This window comes from Caloenas nicobarica, chromosome 1, assembly GCF_036013445.1.
Source record: "Caloenas nicobarica isolate bCalNic1 chromosome 1, bCalNic1.hap1, whole genome shotgun sequence".
NCBI classification, from domain to species: Eukaryota; Metazoa; Chordata; class Aves; order Columbiformes; family Columbidae; genus Caloenas; species Caloenas nicobarica.
Window position 1 is genome coordinate 42158458 of NC_088245.1, and position 19553 is coordinate 42178010.

The 19553-nt window shown below is 40.3% G+C and overlaps 1 protein-coding gene across 4 annotated transcripts in view; it reads right to left on the reverse strand.

The window, feature by feature from the left end:
• Window positions 1-5335: 5335 nt before the first annotated feature.
• Window positions 5336-19553, reverse strand: part of LOC135990837 (putative RNA-binding protein Luc7-like 2) — a 35484-nt gene continuing 21266 nt past the window's right edge. For all 4 annotated transcript variants that reach the window (XM_065638964.1, XM_065638947.1, XM_065638955.1 and 1 more), the window contains 8 exons: window positions 19038-19136; window positions 18052-18162; window positions 17196-17339; window positions 15931-16107; window positions 13601-13692; window positions 12740-12769; window positions 11577-11771; window positions 5336-6314 (listed from right to left, as the gene is read on the reverse strand). In XM_065638964.1, coding sequence (XP_065495036.1) covers window positions 6122-6314; window positions 11577-11771; window positions 12740-12769; window positions 13601-13692; window positions 15931-16107; window positions 17196-17339; window positions 18052-18162; window positions 19038-19136 — 1041 coding nt within the window. In that variant the 3' untranslated portion in view covers window positions 5336-6121. The remainder of the gene's footprint in view (window positions 6315-11576; window positions 11772-12739; window positions 12770-13600; window positions 13693-15930; window positions 16108-17195; window positions 17340-18051; window positions 18163-19037; window positions 19137-19553) is intronic.

The window sequence follows — 19553 nt, forward strand, 5'->3', positions numbered from 1 at the left end:
CAGTCCGCTTGGGTGGTGGGAAGGGAAGCTTTTCGCTTGACCGTGAAACAATAATTTTGTAAGCAGCTAAAAATGCAGAATTCTCCTTTGTTCAAGGTATAGTTTCTGCACCCATCCCATTTGTTAGGCAAAGCATGCTGGAATCCCAAAGTCTAGAAGATGAACTCTTGCAGGAGAGGGAGGGTGAGGCAGGCTGCTTGGTTTGATTCAGTATTTTTTCCTGCTTGGGGTGAAGGGGAAGCATATTGCACAGCATTGTCAAGTATTGCAAGAAAAGAACAACACTTGTAAAAGTCTGGTTTGAGCCAGTTCAGTGCAGTTTTACTGGTCAGAATCAAACAAGCCTAAGACACGTAGGAGTGATTTTTTTTTCCTCGTGTGAGTCAGCAGCATCCTAGACTGAATCGTTCACTTATTCAGTGAAGACGGTAGAAATAGCAGCCTTGTTGTACTGCAGGAATATTTTATACATTTGCCTTGGAGAGCCCAGGCTTCTGCTTCTGACGTCCCTGGAAGCATTTCCCCAGGAGGAAGCAATGCTGTGGTGTCTCTCTCGGTGCTTCACCTCGCTCTGCACAACCACGTGGGAGCAGGTCAATCAGGGACACGCTGCTGGTGATGTGGGTGCTGCTGATCTCCATCCAGCCTCCCCAGGCTGCCCACCAAGGACACCCAGCAGCTGCTGAGCGCGGGCATCAGGCAGAGCAGGCTGATCCCCACATCACACTGACGCTTCCCATCAGCACAGGCCACCAGCAGAGCTTTGCAGGAGGCTAGAAGCAGAGGCAGGATTTTGGGACAAGGAAGACAACGTCTGTGAAACATTGGAGCTGACACCTGGATTATGGTCCCAGTCTTCATCAAGGTAGCAGGTGCCCTCACCTGTTGGAAATCAGCAGGTCTTTACTCCCATTGCTCTCTTGCAAACTGGTTTGAGCTTAGGAAGATATCACCACTTTAATAAGTTACAGTAGTTCGATGCAAAGTCCCCAACACAGATCTTGAGGGACTTTTCCAACCAGAATGAGTCTATGGTTACCTTCTAGTGATGGATACACAGAGGCTGGTGGAGTCCTGGTGCTGTGAAAGTTCGCAGCCTCTCTGAGGCGGCCCCAGGAACGACTTCTACCCTTTGTGCTCCTAACTCAGCATAACCACCAATACTTTACTACAATCAACATTCACCAGACCGTTTCAGCCTGGGAAAGGGCTGTACAGCCGCAGCAGCTCCTGCTGTCCATCAGGCCCTTTTTGACCCGCTTTGTTGCGGGCTGGTCCCGACCCCACAGCGGTGCATTTCCTAGGACGCTGCTCACCTGTCGTGCTCTGCACAGCACTCCCGAGGGCCTGGGGATGTGGTTTGAGGTGCGGTTTCCCCAGCAACAGGAGATCAGAAGCCAGAGCCAGGGGAGACAAGTCACGAGAGAGTTTTTCTAATTGCCCACTGACTGTCCATCGTGTGCCTGCAGAACAGAAACCAGGGAGAAAGAGGAAAGCCTAGAGTAAAACAAACATTCCTTCCTCTCTCTCTATTCCCAGCTGCTGGAATCCCCTGCCCGGCACTCTGCTCCTTCCCGGTTTTGTAGGCTGCAGTGAAAGCCAGATCTCCAGGTCTTAGTAAAAAGAAATAAAGAATTGCACAAGCAGTAACGATGCAAGAATTTATTAAGCAGCGAGTAGAAAAAAGTGATCAAAGCAAAAAAATAGCAAGAACCATACAGGATTGAACGAACATCGCATTTACACTTTTTATAAGCCACTGCAGCAGAAGAAACTAACCTCCACAGTTTGCTGAACAAAGGACAACTATACCAAGTAAGGTGGGATGTGAAATGTGGGATGGATAATGGTAAACTGGGGGGGGCTATCGGGTGCTGCAGACCCTCGAACAGTGCACTGCCATCCCCTCTGGCCCATAGCTCATTCTGCATTTAGACTGTGTTTAATGCTGACTGAAACTGCCATCTGCTTGAGTCTGTACCAGTCCTGGAGGAGACAGCACATGTGTCACACACGTCTCACTGAGTCCCCTTCAGCACCACAGGAGCTTCCTGTTGCGATGCTGTGTGTGTTCCTACAGCTAAATGCATTTCTTTGGATGTACCTATCCGTGCTTTTAGCTGTCTTGCATTGGCCCCGGGTGTCTTAAGACAAGTGCTGGCATTGTCCCTTCAGCTAAATAGAGGATCCTGGCCCCAAAGCTATTTAAGGTTTACACAGTCACTCATTTGCATTGATTTGCTCATGGGGCTGGTTCGCCTATTTTCTCTTGCTGCCCCTGGAGCAGGATGGAACGTGCCTCAAAGGCATGGACTGGACCTGAGAGAATGGCAGGAAGATGTGTCAGTAGAGGTTTAGGTTGGACATGAAGAGGGTGTGTCCGAGGGCTTGTCCAGTCTCTTCTTGAACACTGCCAGGCTTGGGGCTGTGACACCTCCCTGGGGAGCCTGTTCCAGTGCTCCACCACCCTCTGGGGGAAGAACCTTTTCCTAATGTGCAACCTAAACCTCCCCTGGCACATCTTCCTGACATTCCCTTGGGTTCTGTCACTGATTACCAGAGAGAAGAGCTCAGCGCCTGCCCCTCCTCCTCCCCTTGTGAGGAAGCTGCAGCCACCATGAGGTCTCCTCTCAGTCTCCTCCAGGCTGAACAAACCCAGTGACTTTAGCTGCTCCTCATGTGGCTTCACCTCCAAACCCTTCACCAACTCCATAGCCCTCCTCTGGACACTCTCCGGTAGCTTTATATCCTTTTTATCCCTTGGCGCCCAGAACTGCACCCAGAGCTCCAGGTGAGGCCGCACCAGTGCAGAGCAGAGCGGGACAATCACCCCCCTGCCCGGCTGGCAGTGCTGGGCTGGATGCACCCAGGACACGGGTGGCCCTTTGGCTGCCAGGGACACTGTTGGCTCATGTTCAACTTGCCGTCGACCAGAACCCCCAAAACCCTTTCCGCAGAGCTGCTTTCCAGCATCTCATCCCCCAGTCTGTATGTACAGCCAGCGTTGCCGTGTCCCAGGTGCAAAATCTGGCACTTGCCCTTGTTGAACTTGATGCTTTCCTTGAACAGGAGTGTCCTCGAGTAATCAGGCTCTCTCAAGGACCTGCAGAGCTGTGAGACCTGAGCGAAGAATCAGTAGCAGTACAGATCACTACAGGTGCTGCCAGTGACATTGCCGCACAGCAGCAACCCCTACCCACCGCCTGAGAGTCCAGCACCCACCTCTGGCTGTCTCATAAGAATCAACAGCTGAACAAGCGATCAAAGGGGGAAAAGCCAGGCAAACAGGCTCCGTGTGGGAAGTCCCAAGTACAGTGCAGATGGATGATTCTTAGCATGCTGTGAAGGCAGAAGGTACATCCCTGCCTGCAGGCCATGCTTGATCTGGGTTAGTGGGTTGAGTGGGTTGATCTGAATGGCCTTGCCATTGTATTTCTGATCTGGTTCTAGCCCAGAAGTCAAGTTTAACAATTGCTGAACCATTTACTGAAGACTGGGAAATAAAAGACCACAAGTAATGAAGCCCAACCTATGTGATTAGTGTCAAAGCTCTTTCCCTTATGTGATGCATCAGAGATGGACAGATTTATCTCCCAAGACCCTTTCATAACCTTTTTGACTATGCAAACTAATGTCAGTCAATACCACTCTTCAGTTGTCCAGCAGGAGACGCAGCTGATGAAAACCTCAGTTTCACCCTCCTGAAAATTAAAGTAGCTTGGTTCTGATGGAAGGGTGGAAGATGCTGACTCATTTAGGCACAACTAATAAACCACTCTCCCTTACTTAAAGATATTCCAGATCTCCTGCATCAGAAGACGTTTCATCGACTGCCTTAGTTCTCTTCCCAGCTGCACTCCAGACCTCATTTCAGACATCCAACAAGTATTTCTACATGTAATTCAGATTATTTTATCAGGACACCAGAGGTAAGACTTACCTTCTCTGTTTAACACTGGTGTGGTACTTGGATACTATGAAGCTCACCACCCCATGAAAACCTATAAATAAGGAATGGCTCAAATCCAATCACCCTTTCATAATTAAATTTAAAAGCCATTTGTAAAATCAATGGCATATTGCCTAGAATTTGCTAGTAAGGAGTCTAAGCAGTGTTTTGTCACAGTATGCAAATTCCCAACCCACCACCATCCCCTCTTATGGTTCAAAATTTCTAGTTGCTGGCTGCAGAGGCAGACAGGTCCTCAGTAATTCTGCAATATTTTTATTCCAGAAAGGCATTCCAAAGGAGTTAGGAATCCATTCACTGGCAATTCTGCTATGCAAGATGCATCTAGAAATGACTGTTCACCTTTTGTCACACTACTAGAATTCCACTAACAAAGTGTGACAAGAACACAGTGTGCTCCTACCAGATGACAAACACCAGTAACTTACATCCATCACACAGCTGGGCCACGCAGGAAATCATAAAGCATGCTGAGGAAAACTCATCTTCAGATTTCCAATGGATAAATAAAAGTGTTAAGTAGTTAGCTGCCATTATTACTGTATTTCTTTAGGAGCTTAAAATGACATGAATGCCAAACTGGAGGGTATGTACGATGTTGGATACAAATCCTCACTGAAATGTAAAGGTCTTGTTCTGGCTTGCACTGCCAGCCAAAAGAATGCTGAATTATCTGCTGTGTTAGAATTACCACCCATGTGTTCTGACCACACTGAAGAGGCTACAGAAAAGACACTGAGGAAAAATGCACACAGTGAATTTACTGTGCTATTATACGCCCATTGTTAGCAGGCCTGCAGAGGCACTTGGACTATGGAGACACAGAGGAGAGTCTGCAGAATCTGCTGAAAAGCCAATAAATCATGACAAATGCTGCTTTTAAGCATCACTGTGAAGTAACTCAGGTGTGCTATCTTGAGGAAGAGAACTTACCAATCTCTAAATTCTTCTGTGTGGGAATAGGGCATATCTGAATTATTTATGTGCCCCACAGCACTTTCAATCCGACAGAATCGACAGCAATCCCTTTACGTAAAGGCAGCTTGTATCCAAATGAAATACTGCTTCTTGAAACTGAAGTCATTTAGGAGTTAGTGGCTGTGCCATGATCATGATGATTCCCCAAGTTTTTTTGCCTCTGAAGATCTTAGGATGGTCAAGATTGTAATCAGAAAGACTGCTTCTCCTGGAGCACATCTGCATATTAAAAACTCTAATAACGAAATATTAGTTTTCAAATGACTGAACTGCTAAGTAACCACCTTAAGAGACCAGTATGACCAGTATATCCTTGTGAAGTTATTGGACAATGTGGTTTATTTTTTTTAAATTTTTTTGTTATTATTTTTTGTTTGTTGTTGCTGGTTGTTTGTTTTTAATACAATTAAGGATGTGCCATTTACACCCCACAAGAAAAAGCAGAAAGAGTCCTTATGGAAAAAACAAATATATTGAACACATACCAATCAAATGGTACAGATATGGGACTGGCTTTGATTTCAAAATTTAAGTAGAAATAAAAAAAGATGTAATGCAACAGCTGTTCAATTTCCAAGTCTAAATAGGCACTGCAAAAAGACATTTCTGTTTTCTCCAGCACACATTCCTGTCTAAATGCTCCCACTGTAATCAACTCCTAGGTTCCCAAACAAAAACGTCACTGGGAACATAACCTTTGAGTAAGTTAATATCCATCCACCCACCCTCTTACAAAAAAAGCAAACAAAAAAAAATCCCCCAAGATACAACCTTTCAATGCTGCTGTTTTGACTGGAGCAGAATTGGAGAATTTATAAAGGTTCAAAAGCACCCGAGGCAAGTAGTAGAATATAATTTGTTCACTAACTTGTATTGGAAAGGAGATTAAAAACATTGAGATCTGCATCTTGGTACATAAAACTGTTGTCCTGAATAAAGAGAAATCTTTCAGAAAAGTTTTACAACTTGGTGGAAGTCCAGGACCCAGCTTTAGGCATCATTAATTGATGGGGTTTAATTCTGACTTGGTTATAACCACTTTTATATACTGTACATCTACCCTAGTTGGATCAGTGTCTGGAACTGCTCACTGGTGTCCCTTTGAACAACTGTAAACTAAACCATATTACGCAACATCATAGGAAGCTAGAGATCAGGTGAATATACAGCCAGTTATATCTCCCCTGCTTCGCGCTCCTCTGAGCTCCTCGGGTCTTCTGATCGGCCATTAGCACTTTCGTAAGAACGTTTCTTGTCTCTGAAATCTCGCGGTGACCTCTCTCTGGAGCTTCTCTCTTTATCACGTGATGTTCTATCACGATCTCTTGAACGTTCTTTGTCTCTTGAAGATCTTTCTTTTGAGGATCTGAAAAAGTGCAGTAAATTTGAGAATTCAAGTTAGTCACGAATCTTTAGCTATTAAACAGCATTTCCATTTTAGTATTTTTCTTCTTTTTCCAATCCAACTTTAGATTTATATAAATAGAAGTTTATGAGAAGACATCAGAAATCATTCTACTCTTCTCCTTTTCCTACTTCCCCTTTCAAAAGACAAATATTGATAGAGGCACAATTTGTTACGGAATCCAGATTAAGGTCAATGTGCTTCACTAAATCTCTTATTTTCAACATCCACCCTCAAAGCTTGCATTAACAAGAAGCTTAATTGAAATTTCTCATCTGTAGTCTCTACCTTGAGAAGAATGTCTAGCCTACCTCAGATATACAAATAACAAACTTACAAAACGTATTTTAAAAATGGGAGTTTGATTAAAAGCAAGGAGAAATTAACTTGCATTATTCTGGAGTGAGGCTATTACATGATAAATATAAAACAAATCTGGAATCTGTGCAACAATTAGGTTTTGTTCGAAGAATTATCCCTTGTGTGATTTTATGATATTGGGGTGGTGTTACTTTTAGATATTTTACTCTGATAATAAGCATTTTCAAAAACTTTACAATGAAGCCAGAAAAGAGCTATTCTGTTAAACAGTCCACAGTTTTAAATGAAATGAGGTATCTGTACTGGAAAAAAAACTGGATTAGACATCCACCTCTACATTCCCTCAGAGAGTACACCTAAGCCTGTTGCTGAAAGGCATCACATTTTCATTTTAAGATGTACTGTAATCATAAAAATATTCCAATACATACTTTTGCAGAAAAATCTTAACAGCATGCTACAAAGCCAGCTACTAATTTCTTGGTTAAAAAAATCTGGTGTACTGGACAGCAAGATTGTACTCTCTCCATTTACGTAAAGTTACTGTCACCACCTCAAAGCTTCAAAACTGAAGTCTGCATCATGCTCCTGCACTGACTTCCCTTCATGAGCTTACAAAGAAGTGCCCTTTCATTTTAGTTCCTTTGCTGGAAAGATTATTTTCCCTACAATATAGTGTTTTGCAAGACTTAGTATTTGCAGACACTAAGATCCACAGGCATTGCTCCTATTCCACAAAATACATGTCAAATAAGAAGTTAAAACCAGAGTTAATATAGCTGTTTCACAAGCATTTTGCGCTGCAAGTCCCCAGCAGCAGTAACAATGCTTCCAAACCGGTCGACTCAGGCTGACTCTAGTAATTAATTCTAGAATAGGCAGACAGACAGGATGAGATGCCATCCACAGCTCTGGCTTCTCATTCAATGCATTTTTGGAGGAATGGAAGATGCATTCATCCAGCCATCCCAACTCTCTACAGGTGTCTCTAATCAGCTGACAAGAAGGAAGACTGGCTTTAATTAATCACAGCATAGTGGTGTGAAAGTTTATACAATCCCTTTAGGAAGCAGTATTACTACCAGAAGACTTAGAATTAAAATACTATTCCCGCCTTTCTCAAGGGCAAGGTAGAGCCTTTTGAATCAGAACCTCTACTAGATGTACATAATCTATAATGCTTGGAGAGCATGACTTTCTAACTGGTCAAGTGGATTCTTCAGCAGAAATAGACCCCTTCACCAGACATGTGGGCAGTATCCACACTGTTGAGATTTACATCTGACCTAGTCATCTAAAGCCAGGCAAAATGAAGTCCCATCCTATGACTTCAGGTACTCTATCTGTCTATACAATATCTGTCAGTACATTAGCCCTTCTCACGTGAATTCTTCTAAGTGGGCTCACGAATACTGACCCAATTTCCCCACATTTAGGTCTGCTGTCACGATTGATCTTATCATTGAGCATGCATCTCAAAACCTAACTGCAAATATTCACTTTTCCATTGCCAATCAAGAAGCACAAAATATGTATTTTGTTTCTAATGAGATGAAAGATGATTCATTTTAGTTATTTGGAACTTATAGCTAACTATGAAGAAAAGCAGGACTTTATTTATACCTGCTCTTGATAAGCCAGTAATCCAAGCCTGGGTAGACCTAGGGTTCCTGTTACCTTAGGCATGTTGCTGTTATTACCAGGTGGGTTCCCATTATCTTAGACACACTGCTACTATTTCCAGATGCTTTGTATACATTTGGTTGTGCCCACAGAGTGCAGAGGTCCGCTCCTTATATTGATAAATTTGAAACAAGATCCCAGCCACTAAGAGATTTAAATCTACCGATCTCTTCATAAGGTGAATGACGATACAAGATTAAAGAAAACATGTTTGTCAGACAAAATTATGTATTAGTAAAAACTCCTCAGATACAGTACACAATAAATATCCCTTTACTTTCAGAATGAAGAAGTATCTGAGAAGTGGCAGCATTTCATTTTATGTGAAAGGCTCTTTAGAAAATAGTTTCTGAAGAAGAGTGGACAGGAACACCAGAAGCTGCATGGTTTGCTGCAAACGATAATACTCAGCACAAGTTCACCTGTGATGTTAGACAGAACAAAATGGGAAAATGACTTCCAGGAGAAGCACATCAGTGTTTCTCCAGCGAGGAGTCTAACAGTCTAGTATGCTTACATGTTGAAACCATAATGGATGCAATGAAAACTGAAAAAACCCAGACACATAAATAGCTTTTACAGCAGGACTCAGCAGCCTGCTATAACTGTATTTTACAGTACTTTAACCAAGGCCACAAAAAAAAAAAAAAGTCACACTGAAGGCTTTAGATTAATACAAAATGATGCAGCTCTTCCCACACAGCAACCACAACTCCACACTTCTCTTAAGGCCCTAGAACTAGGGGCACCATGGGCTGCCACTGCTGCAGCTTTCAGCTGTCTTTCTGTTGCTTCTGGTTGCTTCTGCTCTTCTGCAAGAGTTTGGCAAAAGCGCCATGTTCCCCAGATCTGAATTTATCTGGTTAAGGCTATGACGCCTTCCTCAAGAAGTTAACTTGCTGGAGTTTGTCTTATTTTTGAGAGTATTCTTGGCCAGAATTCCTTGGACAACAATGTTTTGAGCTTAAGAAAGACAGGTTTGAATAAAAGTATTTAATATCAGGATTTTAAGAAATTCCTAAAAAAAATATTTAAAAATAGGATTTGGCAACAAACACTTCCCTGGACTAGAAAAGAGTTCTAGGAGACAAGGAAGTATAATACATTCGAGCTTGTAAGTTCAGGTTTATTTTGGATTGTGGCATCAACAGCTGTACGGTATTCAACAGAAAGACTCCTCCCACATCCATGTGAAAAGCAGCTCTAATGGCTAGAAGGGCATCTCTACAAAGGAGGCATCCAGCATGGCTGCAAATCTAATAGGTACCCTGGTCCCAGCACCGCAAGATCACGGCTCTAAGGATTCTTCAGTCTATTGAAAACACAATATACATACTTTAAGAGGAAAAATTTTGCTTGACCTCAGAGAAATAAGAGGTATGAGCTGCTAATTAATGATGGCAGAGCAATTTTTTTCCCCCTCAAGTTAACAGTAATGCAAACCTCTTATTTGCACCAAGGATTCTTCCAACACACGTGTGTCTCATTCCTTCAAGGCAGGAACTGATACTGTGAGAAAATATTTCCAGTACCAAATATCGTAAGACTAAAATCTTGTGCCCTGAAGTACATCATCTTTTTAATTCATTCACACAAAACAAGGATTGAAGGGTTTATCCTTTGACAGCATCTTGTAAGACGACACTAACTTAATCTTCACATCACCTTGTGCTTTTTCAATTCACCTTCGGTAGCTGGGAATGACAGGTTTACTGTTGTATGGATAGCACCAATGTTTCACATAATTTCCTCCTTCTTACATATTTCTTTGCCAACGCACAGAAGGACAATGCATCATTTGCATTGCGCGTATCATATCGGACAGTTTGAGCAACTATGATGCAAATCCCAGAATGACCAATCAGTACAGTTTTCTTCAAAGGACTGAAATTGGGTCTTGCAAGGTCAGACCTCAGAGCTGAAGAATTAAACGCAACTTGAGCAGTTGCTCTATACACTGGTTCATCCAAGTTCATAAACGTGTTAATTCAAAGGAAAATGTCTATTTTAAGACCGAAAAACTACAGGCTTGAAGAGTTCACTAATCTGCCATTGTGAATGCCTTGAAGAAGCAGGCTTTTTAGGATAACTGTCATGACAGGCTACAATCAAGATGGAAATTGCAGAGTCCAAAATGTTGACTTCAGGATACTAAAGAACACCCTGAAGAATTTTAAATACCAGGCACTACTGATTGTATCAACTAAAGTGCTGGAGACTGAAGTTTTATCTATCCGCAACAAAAATAAGGAAACAAAAGACTTGGCCCAACCCTGTCTTCTATGCTTTCTTACAGAGCACAATGGGACTACAGTCGCCTACCTACTCCAGGAAGAAAAAAAAAGCTCATTTTTAGGGCAAAGAGCCCATGAGATACTTGAAAACATTTAACACATTTCCCCATCCTTGGTGATTTAATTCCTAAACCAATGTCAATTATAAACCCCACATGTGCAGCCACTCCAAGACCAGATCTTTTCTCTTCTTGCAAGTCGACAGTCTGCCAGAGCTTTAAGACTGGGCACCCTGTCCACTGTGCTGCACTCATATCTATGTCCCACTGGCTGACATATACCAGAAAGGAATCCTGGTTATGAGCAGACCTCCCTACCAGATGCCTCATTGTGCAATTCCAACACACCTCTAAATTGTGCTTACCTCACTCATCTAAAATAAGCCAGCAAATCCTCAGGAGCAGACGGCAACTGAGTCATTCAAAAGCAACAGCCCCAGACTGCTCTCTGCAGTAATCCTTCAAAGAGAGGTTGAGCCACTTTCCTTGTAAAGCAACATCTCCAGATGCAACACAACAAATTTTTTTTCAGGCATATCTAAATTGGTTTTTATCTGGCACAGCCAGCAGATGGGCTCCAGTGCTGGGAACAAGAGCCCAAGGGAAGAACCAATTGTGTGACAGAAAGACAACAGCTGATGCCCCTGGGTTCAAATGGAGATCAACTGTTTCTACACTGCAGGAAGCTGGTAGTATTATCAACTTGACACCTTATATCACTCCTCCATAACCCTATTATTTTTATTAAGGAAAAAAAAAAAATCACTACTGTATGTGAAATCATAAATGTGCTAATGGTCTAACTGAAATCAGAGACGGTCTCAAAATGTGTTTAAATTATCAAGTGCTAAATGTAAACTTAATTTCGTAAGAAAATTCTCAACACACATTTAGGAAAAGCCATTTATTTCTCGTCCAACATTTACCTCTTTTTGGAGCTGCGTTCTCGGCTCCTCTCCCTGGAGCTATGCCTGCTTCTATGGTGGCTGCGACTCCGGCTGCGGCTGTTCGAGCGAGACCTGTGACGATGGCGTTTCTCACGGGATTTGGAGCGAGTTCTTCTCTTTCGTTCCCGGGAGGCTGAGCGAGACCGATGTCTGCGGCGATCTCGGGACCTAGATCTATGAACAAAAAGGACTTAAACCATACACTGCACTCACCTACCTACTCTATCAGGGTATTTTGAATATTATGCACTCTAAGCATAAACAAATCTGTATAGACAATGGCCTGCAGTGTTCAGAGCTAATCCGTTGTCCTATCACAGGCAAACATAGAGGGAAAAACAACATCAGAAATCCTACAAAATCCTTTGTAGGAGTTTGCAGACAATTCTACAGTTAATTCAAGACTATGTATGGTTATGGCATAGCCAATTCAGGCTTCTAAAAGGAATTAAAAATGTGGGGGAGAAAAAAAATAAAATGTACTTTTAGAATTTAAAAACCTTCTCTTTATCAGGCAAAGTTGTAGAACTCCTTAATGCAGTGATAGGGATCATCTGCCACAACCAATGTACTATGGTATTTGAAGAAAGTAGGACTGTACCCTTCCATATAGCTGCTACAATCAAACTAGTCTGGAAGGTTCTAAACACCATACAAATTCAGAAGGTTTTTTGGTTGTTGTTGTTGGTTTTTTGTTGCTGTTGTTTTGGTTGTTTTGGAGGTTTTTTTAATAACTTTGCAATAATACCTCACTGGTGATCTTCAACTGTGTAGGTTACGAAGAAAACCCATGGGTCACCTGTTGAGAATTAACCTGGCACTTAAGACTTCAAAACAACATGAGTTTTCACCAAACGGTACAAACCTTAAGCTTCTGTTTCGAAGAAAGAGCAATTATCTGTGTTGCAAGCATTATTTAGGACAAAAAGTTGCATTGCAATAGCCACAAAATAGATATACACATACAGACTCAGTAGCATGGTGATAAATATTGTATAAACACACAAAGAGATGACTATGTAACAGAATGCTGTCTGTAAAGACGGATGTCTTAAACTGATAGTGCTAGACAAACTTATAATGTTCCAGCTTGTGAAAGGATGACTTCACTGATGGTATTCCTTGTCCACAAATTTGCGTACCTTTTGGCATGCCTGCTGTGGGATCTGGAGCTGAAACAAATGGAAAAACATCAATTTTTCTCACAGAGCCTTATTATCAAATAAAGCACAACTTAATAAACCAAACTAGTTGACCTGTTATTGTATTTCTTTCTTTACTGGCAATTATTTAAAGGCCTTTTCTTTGGTATTAATATCTTTGTAACATATTTACCAGGAAATACATCCCTCTGAAAACTGTTTTGTGTTTGTCAGGTTTTTTTATTTATTTTTGAGCCTACCATGCTACCAAAGAATACCTAATCTGCTTTTTTATTGCCACTACTCCCACAGAAAAAGCACTTCCTTATTTCTTGTCATGCACATATTATCAGACTGCAACAGATTTCAAAGTTTACTCTCTCAACCTCTGAAGCTGACATGTGAAGAGAACTGCAGTTCAGATCCCATTTCACTCCAGCCCCGCAAGGCCTGGAAGCAACTCTTTCATAGAAGAACAGGGAACTCCTTTCCCCAGTCATACATTCAATTACTTCCAGTAACGAAAATTCCTAACATCTGTAAAGAAATATCTGACACCTGACAGATGTTAGAAACCCACATCTGTGTAAGCTTACATCTGTCAGGTCTCAAAACAAAGTACACACCTGAGAATTACCTCATTTAAAGGCTGTTTGTTCATTTCTATCTGTAGTTTTTGAAAAGGCTTTCTATGAAAATGACTCAGATTATAAGAGACATGAATTTCACTCTCAACCCTTTTGTTTCCAAGGAATGCAGACTAGTGATTCTGCAGATGTAGAAGAGTATGAACTACAATCATAGTTTTCCCATTAAACTTAAATAGGTCATTATGTATATGCAATTAAAATAGATTCCTACCTCCTTAGTTTTTCCCTTTCTTCTCTTTCCCTCTCCTCTCTACGCTTCAGACGTTCCTGATTTCGTTTCTCCTGTTTATCAGCCACAATCCTCTAAAAGCAAAAGGAATATATTCATTAAGTTACATTTCAAAATTTCTCAGATGAACGTGCTATAAAAATAATCTAGACAGTTAACATTCAGTTCTTTCCCTTGTGTGTATTATTCCCTTGCTCTTCCTCAGTATAAATCTATATATTTTTTTTCTCTCCAAGAAATAGAACTTATTGCAGAATAGCTGCAGCAAATAGATGGGTGTTACATGAAGACCTGAAATATGTAGAGTTATATTAAGCTTCCACAAAGGGGAATTCGGAGCAGTAAGTCATGCCTTTAATCTGAGAGTTTCCATGCCAATCCTATCATAATTTAGCCACTGGGGAAAGGTAGAAAGGAACCAGAATGAGGAGAGTGAATTGTTTTATTAACTCCTTCAGCTACGCTGTGACACAAATAAATCCTTAGTCTTAAATGACTTGGTTGGGCTGATACCTAGTTTCGAGGCTACTTGTTTCTGTATTGTGAACATGAAACATAATTAGAGAGGACGCTTCAGCTGATGGCCCCCAGGTTGAACTCACTACTACTGGGGACAAGGCACGCTCAGTAGAGGGCCCTCAGATGTGGAACTCACAACTGGAGATCTGGCCAAACCCAAGTCTTGCCACCTTCTGGACATGATGCAAGAAATTCAACTCTTTGTAAAGACCTTCTTCTGAGATGTGGAATTGCCCCAGCAGCATCTTGATTAGATCTCTGAGGAGAGCTCTGAGGAAGGAGGGGATAGTTATTGTTTTCTTTTTTTGTTAGCGAAATACTTCAAAAGATTATTTTATTGATGCTTTGGGAATGTGAAATAATTATCCATGCATTTTTTTTTCTGAATGGTGTAATCAGTTATTTCAACCCTTTGTCAAATTATATCTATACTTCCTTGTACAATATCAGTAATTTAACTACAAGCAAGGTTTCTTGTTCAAGTGACTCTGCACAATCTCATGGAGGGATGAGAGGAAGCACATGATCTGTTCTAGCCATCTAAGTTTTAAGTTACACCAATTATATTTAGAAGCCTAAGTTGCCAATATAGTCAACGGAAAGAGTTGGGATTTCCAAAGGGCAAGTCACAGTATCCATGCAAGACAGCTGGAATATTATGAAATATAAATCAACCCAATTTTATCAATCTCAGTAGCAGCATTTTCTGCTTTTAGGACTTCAACTCCTTCAGCTATTGTCTTTAGTGATTTCTCCAATTAAATGCTTAATTGAGCCTTGAACTCCATATTTTGCATATTAAGATCATAAATGGCTTCAGTGTACAAATCCATCCTCTTGAACACGAGAAGTCTAGAATATAATTCCAATAAGTCTTTCTTCCAGCACACAATTTATGGTCAAGATAGTGTTGTTTAGGGTAATATTCCAACTGGATTTCAAATCTTCAGGCTATAGAAAACATGCAACCTCCATGTAACCATTATTTTAATGGCTACCCTGACTTCAAGATATACATCTTTTTTGTATTCTGACTTTGGATATCTACAGCCTTGAGTTGTTGGAACTTATTTATTTCATCTATTGTCAGTTAAGCTTAAAAGCTTTCAAAAATTACTTAAAACTTAAAAAAATAAATCTTCTTTAGTTGTTGGTACCTACAGAATTCAAGTCACCTCCTAATCTTTGTCCAGATAAAATAACCTAATTGAGTGTTAGCCTTTCACCATACAGCAGGTTTGAGCTCCAGGCATTTCTGTAGATCTTTTTGGAAAACTTTGCCGTGTTATCATCCTCCTCATGCAGTGGTACCAAAAACGAGGATTTCAACACCAGTCCTATTAACATTTTAGCCTACTTAAATAAATATCACTCACTTCAGCCCACTACATGGTCTTGTATTTTCAAGAATCTCATTATTACTTTTAGCCAAATCAACTGCCTAAAAGTAAAGTTAATTTGCCTATCTCCTATGACTGCTGAATATGTTTCAACATAACTTGTTCAAAATAGTTTTCCATTTTACAAGTGGAATCACACCTCTCTGCTCCCAAGATGCGTTACTTTGAACATGTTTTAATATACCTCAGTGTAAAAGAGGTCATCTTATCAAATTATCCAGATAACTTGTATTATATTAGAATGTTTAGTGATTTATAGATGAAATTCCAAATTTTAAAGTAATATGAAAAAGATTCACATGCCCAGGAAGAAATATGCCATTTAGGTGGCCTGGCAAATAATTAGGCAGGAGCATATGCATATACACACACAAAAATATAAGAATTATTTACCCTGAGTTCCTCAAGCTTCTCTCTTATTTCAATAAATCCTAAATGTAGCTTTCCTCCAAAGTGGTCAGCAAGTCGTCGGTCATTGTCATGAAGACCAAGATAAGCCGAGCACACTTCACAAACCCGTAGCTTCTGCTGCTGAAAGCTAGAGGCAGGCATAGAATTCCGGTATACTTCCTAGGGGAAAAAAAAAAAACAACCCACAACAAACCGCAATTTGCCAGCTGTTATTTCTCAATGCACAAAAAAAGGTAACACTTTACCAAAGATACACTACAAATGATAACTGAATTAGATGCACACCAGCACACCCTTCAGTTAATTCACATTATTCATAAGCCAGCTGTCTCATTAAGATACAAGACAAGCTCCTTATTTTGAAGGCTGGACATATTTAAAAGCAGGACATCAGCAACTGGTTTTGCAAATTAAAAAGTGGGGTGATTTTTACCTTTACTTAAGATCATACTACTTAGAAGGATGAACAACTTTCTCATACACTACAATGAATACACATTAACATTACAATTACTACATTAAAGTATTATGAAAACATGACACCAGTTTTCATTCTGAACCCAGTTTAAAACAGTAGTAGTTTCCTAAAAAAATCTACCTGCATTTTAGACACTAGTTAAACAAGTTATCTGAGCAAAATTAATCTAGACACTCAGATGACAGATAAGCAAGACTGCCAGCAACCCCTCTGGTACCATTAAAACAGCTGCAGATTTTTTTTTTCTATAAATTTAATTATCTTTGTGAAACACAGTATCGAAGAGCTCTTAGTGAGTTCTGCTACTTGAACATTACAACAAGGACAGTTTTGACTTGCATCATACACAAGCCACTGACTAATTTCTTTCCATGAAGACAATGGTTCGTGTCACTGAAGCTTTCCAGTATGAGCCACATCAGCACAGCACGAGGCACAACAGGGTTGCCACAGCAAGAGCCACGAGACCGAACAAGATACAACAAACACAGACACAACTGTTGTGTCCGCAGACACAACTGGCCAATACAGCTAAACTAAGATAAATGCATCGTCCGCAAAAGCGAGAATAATTTTAATAGTATAGGAGTGTATTTAAAGGTAGAAACTTTAACTATATAGGATGCCACAAGCAAATTCTTTAGTTTTATCTGAAGCAATTAGTTAAGGATGTGACAGCAGGTAAGACATATTCCATTACACAGATGCCAACCAATTTAATATCAGACACTGCCCTTTCCCTCATCCAAGCCTTACACAATCAACTTACTTCAGCTTCTCTCTTCTTTACCCGAGCCTTCTCTACTTCATCCATTACTTTTTGAGATTCTTCCACATTCCCATCAGCTCCAAGCTGTTCTACTTTGGCCAGCAGTTTCCCAATTTCTTCATTCAATTCATGAACTCTTTCAGCCTTGAAAGACAAGGAAAAGCTTAACACAAGAAAGGCTTTTAAATTACAGAAAACGATCCGAACTACTGCTGAGTTGTTATATGCAACATCAGTAGGATAGAACTAAAATAAACATGCAGAGAACTTCTCCAGGTAAAAGTGAAACTGAAGTTGCCTCGTAAAAACACACAGAGAAAGGCTGAGTTACTGAGTCTATGTACCAACTCCAGAGCAGGATTTTGTTCAGAAACTTCAAGTAATTCCCACTGTTGTCTATACCACAGTCCTGCAAAATTAATATTTGTACAACCATTCCTCCTAGCATGTGCATATATGGGCAGAAAACAGAAAAGTGTTGTGGGATGGTTTTTTGTTTTGTTGTTGTTGTGGTGGGGTTTTGTTTGTTTGTTTCAGTTAGAAGACCAAGAGAAAACCACATCAAACTTTGTTTACGGATAAAGTTTTTGATCAAAAACTAAGAATTACTAACATTTGCATGGCACGGTATCACAGAGAGTCACGTTTCCCGAGCACAAAAAACATGACAGAGGTCTCTTCCATATGTTCTCCTCTCTGTGCATTAATGGCAGTTTTGGGAAGGACACAGAAAACATCTTATTTTTCCCCTCCTCAGTATGAATTATCAGATTGGACAGATTGCCAAAGCCTTAAGTTGGCTCCTTAGAAAAAGACACCTTCAAAGAGACTTCAGTAACTAGTTTTACATGCTTACTTTAGCTGCAACTTCAGCACTGATCTCTTCTTGGGTTTCTGCTAGCCTTTTCTTAGCCACTTCTGTTCTCCTGTCACAGTCTGCAATAAATGACTGCAGGTGGTCCATTGCCTAAAACACCAATAAAAACACCGATCAATGCTGTCAAGAACATGAATATTTCATTAGCCTTAATACTTTCCAGGTTTATTAAGACTTAACTTTCGTAAATTTTTATTAGTGAAACCTTGGTAAAACAATAATCTAGTAGTTTATGGTGACTAATCACATATATTAATACATAACATTCTAAAAATCATAGTCTACATGTTGCTATAGCTATAAATATTTGTAGAAGCAGTATACCAAACAATTCAAAAAGCTAAGGCAGTCTATTTGCTAACACATGCATTCAAGTTCTTCAAAGGATATTCAGGTTCACCTCACCCAGTTAATACATGTTATACTGTGACTTTTTCCATCAGGTTTTTAAGCTATTAAGCATATTAACACCATCCCTCCAAACAGTAACAAAAAACCCCAAACCTTTTTGTCCTAGTGAAGACTAACTTCCTAGTCAGGAGTTCAAAACTGCATTACTCAAACTACATTATACTGAAATCTAGCATATGATTTGTTATCCCAAATATAAAATTACTTTCCTCAATAAGCATAGAATTTAAAACTCTCTTCAAAGCATACATACCCTTAACATTTGCCTGCTACTTGATAACACTAAGACAGCATCCAGGATTACAATAATTTGTTCTGTGGAATGCTGTTAACAATTCTACCTAGAAATGATTACCAATGCAAACTAAATACTCACTGATAAAGAGGCATGTATCTTTTATGTAACTCTGCAATGGTTTCTCTGCCTCTTCCTATAAAATTACTTTCCAAAAGCTTTCATTTTGTGTGTACCAAAACTTAACTTTTGTTTTTCAGTTTATCCACCTAGGTACACAAATTATACTTTCTCTCCACCATTAAGACAAAATACATACATCAAGCTCAAAGAAGAAGTCTTGATCTTTGGATGCTATTTCATAGTCTGCTCTTAATGCCAGGTCATGTACTTTCAGACATTCTCCAAGGTCCATTCTCTGAAAGAGACAGAGGTAGAGTGGTATGATTTTTTCATCCTGCAAAAATGTTGTTTTACTAAAAAAACATAGCCTGAAAGGATGGTAATCACTCTAAGCCAGCATTACTACTGAACAATTTTCTGTCCTCCCGTTATCTCTGTGGTGTGGCACCTGATGCTGGCACATCTGCCTGTGCATTTGAACACAATCTGGATATTGATTGGGTAAAATGTATCTTAGCAAACCAAAGACAGAGGGCATTTTTCAGTAGTGTATCTTTGTCCAGCTTGTCAGGCAGCCACACAAACAGACGTGCTGACAATATGTAGGGGGCAATGCAATAGTGGACTTGAACAGCTAGGATCTCCTAGAGTATCAAGATGCCACTTCAGAAACTCTTGAATAATTTCAGTAATGTTAGCAGCAATTTTGGGG